General features: G+C 39.8%; 1 protein-coding gene across 1 annotated transcript; it reads right to left on the bottom strand.

Annotated features, from left to right (window-relative positions):
* Window positions 1-1,886: 1,886 nt before the first annotated feature.
* On the bottom strand, window positions 1,887-10,370 carry c7b (complement component 7b). The gene is made up of 18 exons (XM_058617863.1): window positions 10,062-10,370; window positions 9,910-9,971; window positions 9,132-9,207; window positions 8,888-9,029; window positions 8,155-8,302; window positions 7,240-7,378; window positions 6,953-7,081; window positions 6,624-6,867; window positions 6,278-6,391; window positions 6,022-6,188; window positions 5,720-5,948; window positions 5,015-5,186; window positions 4,684-4,771; window positions 3,762-3,897; window positions 2,987-3,178; window positions 2,755-2,857; window positions 2,465-2,643; window positions 1,887-2,342 (listed from the first exon to the last, which is right to left on the bottom strand). Exons 1-18 carry the CDS (start codon window positions 10,062-10,064, stop codon window positions 2,164-2,166), a joined length of 2,502 nt encoding a protein of 833 aa, XP_058473846.1. The 5' UTR covers window positions 10,065-10,370; the 3' UTR covers window positions 1,887-2,163.
* Window positions 10,371-10,459: the final 89 nt, after the last annotated feature.

Genomic DNA, 10,459 nt, shown 5'->3' with positions numbered 1-10,459 from the left:
TTTTTTGAGTGATTTTGGAAGACATACTATACTATGACTTTTTTGAGTGATTTAGGACGACATACTGTACTATGACTTTTTTGAGTGATTTTGGACGACATACTATACTATGACGTTTTGGACCGATTTTAGACGACATACTATACTATGACTTTTTTGACCAATTTCGGACGACATACTATACTATGACGTTTTGGACTGATTTTAGACGACATACTATACTATGACTTTTTTGACCAATTTCGGACGACATACTATACTTTGACGTTTTGGACCGATTTTGAATGACATACTATACTATGACTTTTTTGGGTGATTTTGGACGACATATTATACTATGACTTTTTTGAGTGATTTAGGACGACATACGATACTATGACGTTTTTGAGTGACTTTGGACGACATACTGTACTATGACGTTTTTGACCGATTTTGGACGGCATACTATACTATGACTTTTTTGAGTGATTTAGGACGACATACTATACTATCACGTTTTTGAGTGATTTTGGACGACATACTATACTATGACTTTTTTGACCGATTTTGGACGACATACTATACTATGACGTTTTGGACCAATTTTGGAGGACATACTATACTATGATGTTTTGGACCGATTTTGAATGACATACTATACTATGACTTTTTTGGGTGATTTTGGACGACATACTATACTATGACTTTTTTGACCGATTTTGGACGGCATACTATACTATGACGTTTTTGACCGATTTTGGACGACATACTATACCATGACTTTTTTGACAAATTTCGGACGACATACTATACTATGACGTTTTGGACCGAATTTGAACGACATACTATACTATGACTTTTTTAAATGATTTTGGAAGACATACTATACTATGATGTTTTTGACCGATTTTGTACGACATACTATACTATGACTTTTTTGAGGGATTTTGGAAGACATACTATACTATGACTTTTTTGAGTGATTTTGGACGACATACTATACTATGACTTTTTTGATTGATTTTGGACGACATACTATACTATGACTTTTTGAGTGATTTAGGACGACATACTATACTATGACTTTTTTGACCGATTTTGGACGACATACTATACTATGACGTTTTGGACCAATTTTGGACGACATACTATACTATGACGTTTTGGACCAATTTTGGACGACATACTATACTATGACTTTTGACCGATTTTGGACGACATACTATACTATGACGTTTCGGACCGAGTTTGGACGACATACTATACTATGACTTTTTTGAGTGATTTTGGACGACATACTATACTATGACCTTTTTGACCGATTTTGGACGACATACTATACTATGATTTTTTTGAGTGATTTTTTATGACATACTATACTATGACTTTTTTGAGTGATTCTGGACGACATACTATACTATGACGTTTTTGACCGATTTTGGACAACATACTCTACTATGAGTTTTTTGACTGACTGTGGACAACATACTATACTATGACGTTTTTGAGTGATTTTGGACCACATACTAAAGTTTGACTTTTTTGTCAATTTTTGGACCACAAACTAAAGTATGACTTTTTTCTCAATTTTTGGACAACATACTATACAATGACTTTTTTGAGTGATTTTGGACGACATACTAAAGTAATACTTTTTTGTCAAATTTTGGACGACATACTAAAGTATGACATTTTGTCCATTTTTGGACGACATACTAAAGTATGACTTTTTTGTGTCATTCTGGACAACATACTACTCTCAGTTATCAGAATGTTTTACTTTTTCCTCAGTTATTTTTTTTCACATCATATTCATTTTATTAACTTTCTCATTCATAAATCTGATGGACTAAGTAGCAAAGTAACACTTTAAATATTTGTTATTTTGATAGAACAGAGAGAGAAAATTGTTTTTTAACAATGTCCTTTAATAAACAAACATTAACATTTTTAAATTTAAAAAAAAACACATTTTATCTTCTATTTACATTTCAGTTACAGAGAGAGAAAAACACATTGTTCTGGACAAGCCTCCATACTTTATTTCCTTAAAATTCTGACTCTAATCTCAGAATTTTTTACTTTTTTCCCTCAGAATTCAAACTTTTTTTTCCTCAAAAAACTGAAAACTTCTCTTTCCGTTTGCTTTTAACCTATGGTTAAAATAAAATAACACACGCGTCTTTATTCTGGACAAGCCTCGATGCTGGTCACATTCACCGGCTCCCCCGCACATCTTCTGGCCCCCACCTCGCATTCAGTCATTGTCATGGCGACACTGCCATCACCAGGGTTCACACACAGAGGGGCGGAGTCTGTCGGGCAATCTGACGGATTCTGGCAAACACATTTACTTTCTGACTCTAGAATTGGAAGAAGGAAAACAAGAAAACATTAGATATAGTGATGCCTTCACACTCACACACACACACATACACACACACACTATGATCATAATAACAAGTTGTACTGAGGGCAGACTCACGCTGACAGACTGTCCCTGGTTTACAGTCCTCACAGGACACAAATGTCTCATCTGGCCATTTACAGTCACTGTCATTGGCCAACGTGAAGCCCCGCCCCCGACACTGCAGCGCTCCGAGCTGACACACCCCCAGCAGACGGTGGCTCGATGCCAGTGTGACACACAACTGCAGAGACGTCCTGAAGAAAGATTTTGACTTTTATGAAACAAAACTATGACTTATGACATCTCAGTTCTTATTGTGTTCATAATATTTAGACTTTTTAAAAATATAATTAAGTCACACTCACGAACACTGAGATGGCGTTTTACACACACACTGTGTTTTTCCCATGATCTCCCACGGTTTACACTTGAGGAGTGACGGAGGAGGAGGAGCAGGAGGGGCAGGAGCTGTGGGAGCAGAGAAGAAATCCACGTGTGAAGAAATTCCCTCAAAGAATTCTTGAGATGTTGCAAAAGATATAAGATTAAAAGTGAGAGTTAGTTGAAAGTGCAGCGATAGAATCAGGATGAACGTACCTGGTTTGCAGTGAACGACGGCTGGAGACGGAGACCACTGCAGACTGGGACTGCACATGACCTCTGACACCTGACCCCCCAGCTCTGACCCCGCAGGACAGGACAACGACAATCTTGCTCCAATCTGATAGGTCACACTGGTGGGCGTGGCTATGACGTCGCTGTTGAGTTGAGGGAAGTCACACGTGGAGCCTGGTACGAGAAGACGTGAGGCGAGGATTACTGACCTGTGCTTTGACCAACAACCCTACACTGAAACAGTGGATCAGTGTCAACGTTCCAAAGTTTCCAAAATGATGAATGAATGAAATAAAAGTTTGTTATATTTATCTGGGGTTTTTTTGTGACGTTGACTTTTGTCTTGACGTCCAAATCCCAGGACACAATTTCAATTTTTTCTTCTTCTTTTTTGAGGCCAATGTGATTTTGACGCACAGAAAATCCAAATCTAATCCATGTTTGTGTCAAATGTGGAAGGATTCTGTCATGACATTCTTTATTCCTGAAGAACCAAAATCAAAAGATAAAAAAAAGTGTTTTGTTTTGTTTTTTTTATTACAGCGACCTCGACTTTTGACTGGACTTCACTTGAGTCCAAGTGAACATTAGTGTCAAATACGCTCGAAATCCTTCATGCTAATTCTCAAGTATCACATTCAGACGTTTGACTCCCACAATCTAACTGTTTGTGTCAAATTTAAAAGCTCTGAAAACAAATGTTCAGATTAGATCTTTTCATCTGTGAATCAAAGTGAATCATAAAGTGCAGACGTACTTTTACAGACCCTGGTTCCCTTCGTCACCCACTGCTGCGTTTGACTGCACTGAGCCACAGAGTTCCCGCTCAGGTGATGTCCATCTGAGCAGGAATATTCCACCGTACTCCCAACCAGGTAATAATCCCGGGGATTCTGAACACAAATTTAAAAAAAACTGTGACTCATTCTCAATTTTACACTTCACACTTTTTTAAATGCTAATCTAAAGCATCCAATAATTCTACAATATGTTCTTAAAACGTCTTCAGTCCGAGACAAAAACACACATCTGTGTAACAGCAGAGTCCTGGTGATGATGTGGACTTTGTCTAACTTGTTACAAAGACACAAATGTTTGTGGAATGTTAAAAATAATGTAAAAACAAATGCTCTGAAACCATATTCTCCTCTTTTCATACTGTTAATAACTATTGTGCATCTCCTAATCCAATTTAATCTAATCTAATCTAATCTAATCTAACATATGCAAATAATTATTTCACACATTTACCCTCCATGACAACTGCAATGTTTTATTTTTCAAATTCAGTTCTTTAAATCTATTCATATTTTTCAGAATAAAAGTTCAGAATTATGTATGAAATTGTCGTTTTTGTCGCTACATTTTTTTTTGATGAGTGATTCTGACCAAATTAGATTTAGATTGGAATAGATTAGATTTGTAATCTGGTCCATAATCAGATTACTGATTACTGGATTATTTCCTGGCGGGCCAGTTTTGGTCCATGAGCCGCCAGTTGCAGACTGCTGTCCGTCAGCGTTTGTTCTGCATTTCAAAGTCATTGCAGTAAGAAAAAAAAGTGTTAAATCAAACTTGAATCTCTTCAGTTCACAGAGAATCACGTGATTTATTAAAAATAATAAAAGAGTCATAATAACCGTGTGTAAACATGGACAGTGGTGTTCTCGCAGACTCACCTGGATGAAGCCGTTCCTGAGGTTCGGTGGAGAACCACATGTTTTTGGTGGAGCCACAGAGAGACCGAAGCACTGAGGCTCCATCGTCCTGCAAACAAACACTTTCCACTCTTCATACGCTCTTAATATATCATATATTATAATGTATACTCTCAGACTCCACTATTTTTGTTTTACAGAAAACATTGGGTTCTTGCACTATAATACTATACTAAATGTCCTTTAAAGTTCTATTTTAAGTCAACACGAGTTAATGTTGGGTCTGAGCTCTTTTTCACAGAGATTTTTCAACATTATTGTTCAAAACTGACAGAAATGACAGTCTCCTCACTTTAAATACTGGATCTCTGGCTCGTCACAGGGCTTGTGCTCCTCTTGCAGTCCGGTGCAGTGGTGACCTCCTCTGCTGGGAGCGGGGTTGTTGCATCTGCGAGTCCTCGACCTTTGACCTGCAGAGCAGGATCCCCAGGAGGACCAGCAGCTCCAGCTGCCGTGGATCACACCTGAGAGACAAACCACTCGTCCTCACAATGTGTCCTTGTTGTGAAGGATTATGTCGCAGTAACAGTTTGGGTTTTGTGTTAACGTTGTTATATGAGAAACTGACAAATAGTCAATATCTTACATAATAGCTGTACTGTGAGCGCCCCCTGTATGATCTCAGAGGGCTCAACAAAAACTGATTTTAGAGGGCTTTGGTGTGGGAGAGTGAGTGGTTTCCTTTGCTCTGATTGACCTCAGTGACACAAATTGACCACACGAGGCAGCAGAGGACCAGCAGCTCCTGTGTCCCCGCGAGCTAAAATCACTGAATTTCTCTATGGGCTTTGGTGTGGGAGAGTGAGTGGTTTCCTGTTGGAAAAGTCTGTCTCACAGTGAGATAAAGACGTGAACAACCATGGAGTGGTTCTCAGCAGCAGGGGGCGCTCTCAGCACAGTTCCCCTGACTATGTGTCAGTACCTAACATGTTGAACTCTCCCTCTAACCCTTCAAATGTTGATTTTTCCAAACATATTCCAGATTAGTTTCTCTTACCTGGTTGTTCTCCGGTGACAGTTCCTCTCTCGCAGGCTCGTCCCGACGTTCCCGGCCGGCACATGCAGCGGCACGCCGTTCCCGTGAGTAGCGGTCGTCCGTTGTTGAGACAGGGTGGACAGTGACAGGGATTCTCCTCTGACAGATATTCCTCTGTGGCTCTTTTCAGGAGGAGCTTTTTCAAACCGGCACACTGCACCTCCTTCACCAGCTCGTACAGAGGACGCAGCTGCAAAATACAACAACACAACCTGTGTGACAGTGTCAAATAATGATGTGTGTGTGTGCAGCGTGGGTCAAACCTTGTGCTCTGTGACTTCAGGGAAGTCTTTGACAGATGAAGCCCAGTTGTCGTAAGTCTCTCCGTTTGCTTCTGGCTTCTCCAGGTCCAGAACAGTCAGAGGAGCGATGAAGGCTGGATCTCCTCCGTACACGTTCACCTTGATGGGCATCTCGTTCACAGTGTGTCCTGCACAAACACGCATTTAATCTCGGGCGAGCGTGGGTTTCCTGTAATCTGTAATCTGGTCAACTGCCACACATGAAAGTTCCTCTCACCGTCACGTGATGCTAAAGATTTGAACAGTTTCTCGCAGGTGGTTGTCACTTTCTTCCTGAAGAAACGACGCTTCACCTTTCTCCAACACCTCTGGTACTCGATCTCTGTCGTGCCTTCACACGAGAGAAGCAGGAGCAAGAGATTGAAAGAGACTCAAAGAGATTTAAAGAGATTTAAAAGCAATTTAAAGAGATATAAAGTGTTTGTTCTTGTTCTTGTTTTACACAGTCGTGTTCAGGGAACATTCTCAGATTAAAGTCAATATTGGGATGAAAAAAAATCAGAATTCTCAGATTAAATTCAGAATTCTGATGACATTTGACATGTTTGAATGTTGCTTCTTACTGCTGGAGGTGAACGTCTGATGGTTGAACTCCAGCAGGGCCTGGTATTCTCCTCCGAGCGAGCCCTGCGACAGATAGTGTGTGCCGTACGTCTGCAGCAGCTGTCGGTAAGCGGAGTAGTCGTACGTGACGGGCAGTGACGTCAGGGCCTTCCACAATCCCTCTGACAGAGTGAGATACTGCGGGGCGGAGTTCTGAAACTGGGCCAGCTCCACCCTGTTCTTCAGGATTAATAATCTGTACGCCTGAACGATGAGAGATAATCTTAAATCCACGCATTGATGCCGTCAAAAGTGATGCTCAGAGACAGAAGGAGGTGATTTTTCTTACCTGGTCATCGGTGACTTCTTTGTGGAACGTGCGGCGGTCGTGACCGAACAAAGCGTCGGACTGAATGTGCTGAACATACGACCACGAACTCTCGTACGACTCGTCGCTTTCTTCGTTGTTCACGTTCACCTGTCAACAAAACCTCTGTGACTTCCACTCGATACAACGTTAAAAACACTTGTTATTTTGTTTCACAGACATGTTTGATCTTCACCGTCATCAAATCTCATTTAATGTAAACCTTTTTAAAACTAACTTTAAACAAATCATTTGTGTGCTTTCCTCACCTCAAAGTTGTAGCTGAGAACGTTGTGTGGCAGCCGGAACCAGAGCCCGTGGTCACCGCTGAACACTTTCCTGCACTGACCTCCGAAACTCCGGGTGTTGATCACAGCTGCTCTCAGTTTCCCCGTCAACACGTCGTAGCTGCACAAATATGGAATATTTAAAATAATTAAATTAAATCATTCAAAAATATTGTATTTTATTGTTTGAAAATACACTTGTTCTTTGCGCAGTGGTTTTTGTTTGTGGGTGGGCCTTAGGAAGCTGCCCTCTGATTGGCTACTGAGTTTTGGAGCGACAGCTCAATGGACCGGAAGTCGTCACAGGCTTGGAGTCGCTGTCCATCGACAACATAATTGTAAATATCTAACGTTTGTCAGATTATTGACTTGAGATACTTACAATTATTTTGTGGACGGGGAACGAGTTCTAATCAGGGAGTGCAAAGAACAAATGAGGGAGCGTAAAGAACAAATGAGGGAGCGTAAAGAACAAATGAGGGAGTGCAAAGAACAAATGAGGGAGCGTAAAGAACAAATGAGGGAGCGTAAAGAACAAATGAGGGAGTGCAAAGAACAAATGAGGGAGCGTAAAGAATAAATGAGGGATCACAAAGAACAAGTGAGGGAGTGTAAAGAATAAATGAGGGAGTGCAAAGAACAAATGAGGGAGTGCAAAGAACAAATGAGGGAGTGTAAAGAACAAATGAGGGAGCGTAAAGAACAAATGAGGGAGCGTAAAGAACAAATGAGGGAGTGCAAAGAACAAATGAGGGAGCGTAAAGAATAAATGAGGGATCACAAAGAACAAGTGAGGGAGTGTAAAGAATAAATGAGGGAGCGTAAAGAACAAACAAACAAACAAACATCGTATTAAGAAATATCGATGTCGTCGTCTGTGCTGACGCAGTCACTCACCCTCTGCCTGTGAGGTCAGAGTTGGGCGGAGTCTTGTCCAGGTCACATGTGCTGTGGTCGCCGTTGCCTTGGTGACAGTCTCTCTCGTCCAGACCGTCGTCACAGTCGTGGTCTCCGTTACACACCAGAGACGCACTGAGACACTGACCTGAGAGGACGTCCAGTTACTTCATTCATGTTTTAACTCCACGTTTATTCATGTAAATGAAGTCATCCATTCATATAATATTCTGCAAAGCTTCAGTTAAACACATTAAAGTGTAAAAATATAAAAATCTTTCATTAGTAGATATTTAGTTAAGGGTTTGTGTGTCTGTAAAGTTGAAACTCTGTCTCCCTTAAGTGACTCTTTTTGTAAATAATCATCACTAAACGATAATTAAGTATTACTTAAACATACTTTACCTTTGTTAATGAGTCCCTTAAATATAACACATGTTTAATATCTGTGTGGTTGGAGCGTTAATAAACATAGTTAATGGTCAATAAATGCTTAATTACAGTATATTCATGACTCCTCTGCGTTAACTGATGTCACCAGTAGTTTTATAAACCTTGAATAAAGTTTGGTTTAATACCTAAATTAACATTCAACTGAAAAACACGATCAAACATTTAGTTAAAAACATGAATTACCCGTTAGTTAATGCTTATTACAGTTACTTTTATTTTTAGAAAAGAAAACGTGTAAAAGTAGAGATGAAATTGAAATGCATTGAGTTGTGGAACAAACCTGAGGTGCAGCGGAACCTTTTTCCACAGCCTGTTTCCAGGGGACACTTCTTCAGTGGAACACATGTCTGTGTTTGTGTGGCTTCACCAGGACATAGACGTCCACCGAAGTGAGCGAAGACGTCTACGAGACGAGTCCTCACCTAAGGACAGATGATAAAAAATAAAAATTAAATTAAATTAAATTAAATTAAATTAAATTAAATTAAATTAAATTAAAGATGAGCTCTGTGTGTGTGTGTTACCTTTGTCCTGGTGCAGCCGTCACACTCTGACCACTCTCCGTATGAACTCCACCTGCAGTCGACTGGATGCTGACAGCTGAGAGTAAACAACAACAACAACAACAACAACACGATGAAAAACTTTGTGTTATTCTTGCAAAAGTATAAATTTGAACAGTAAACACAATCACAGCAAAAAAAACAATCATTTATCTTAAATAACTTCTAACTATTTGAAAATATTTAATCTCCCTCATTTGTTCTCTGCACTCCCTCACTTGTTCTTTACACTCCCTCACTTGTTCTTTGCGCTCCCTCATTTGTTCTCTGCGCTCCCTCACTTGTTCTCTGCGCTCCCTCACTTGTTCTCTGCGCTCCCTCACTTGTTCTCTGCGCTCCCTCATTTGTTCTCTGCGCTCCCTCACTTGTTCTCTGCGCTCCCTCACTTGTTCTCTGCGCTCCCTCACTTGTTCTTTGCACTCCCTCACTTGTTCTCTGCGCTCCCTCACTTGTTCTTTGCACTCCCTCACTTGTTCTCTGTGCTCCCTCATTTGTTCTCTTTTATTGGCCTTGGTGGTGTTTAAAGTTTAAAGAAAGCCATTAAAACAGTCTTTGATGATTTGACATAAATACATGTCTGTTATAAGCTTCAGGTTTATTTAATCCCGAGTCAGAGTCAGAGTCAGAGTCAGAGTCAGAGAACATTTAGAACAAATATTAAAAATGTTCTACCTACTTACCAGTCTATCTAATCTAATCTAATCTAATCTAAAATCAAATTAAAAACATGGTCACTCACCAAACTGCAGAAACAGAAACGAGCAACAAAAGCAAAGACGAAAAAACTGCCGTGAAACTCAGCTGTGAATAAAAAACAAATCAATGAAATGAATGAAACTGAATCAAATCCTAATAACAAAGATAATAATGTTGCAGTTGAGTTTTTGTTACCATGTTGAACTTGTTGTTGTTGCTTCTTCTTCTTCTTCTTCTGGTTGAAAGCGATGATGTCGTCGTTCATATAATCCACAGATGACGCAGCACAAAAGTGTCCAGAATGTCCCAACATGGACACTGAGTCCACGTCCACAGATAATGATGTTTACTGTCAGTGCTGAAGGTCACAGGACGACGAGTCACTGTGAGCAAATCTGCTGAGTCATCGCTCACAACCTCACACAATAATTCAGAGAAAACACACAAATATTCAACCATAAAAGTCAATTCATGTTCATTGACAGTGGTCGGTAAATAATACTCATTTCATGTAAAAATATTTGAAATTATACAATTTCTTTTGATTATTATTTGTTGGAATTTATAGTAATACAACATTCTCTAGTTTACAA

The sequence above is a fragment of the Solea solea genome, chromosome 19 (genome assembly GCF_958295425.1).
Source record: "Solea solea chromosome 19, fSolSol10.1, whole genome shotgun sequence".
Classification (NCBI taxonomy): Eukaryota; Metazoa; Chordata; class Actinopteri; order Pleuronectiformes; family Soleidae; genus Solea; species Solea solea.
The sequence above is the reverse complement of the archived record's forward strand: the minus strand, read 5'-3'. Positions and strand labels throughout refer to the sequence as shown.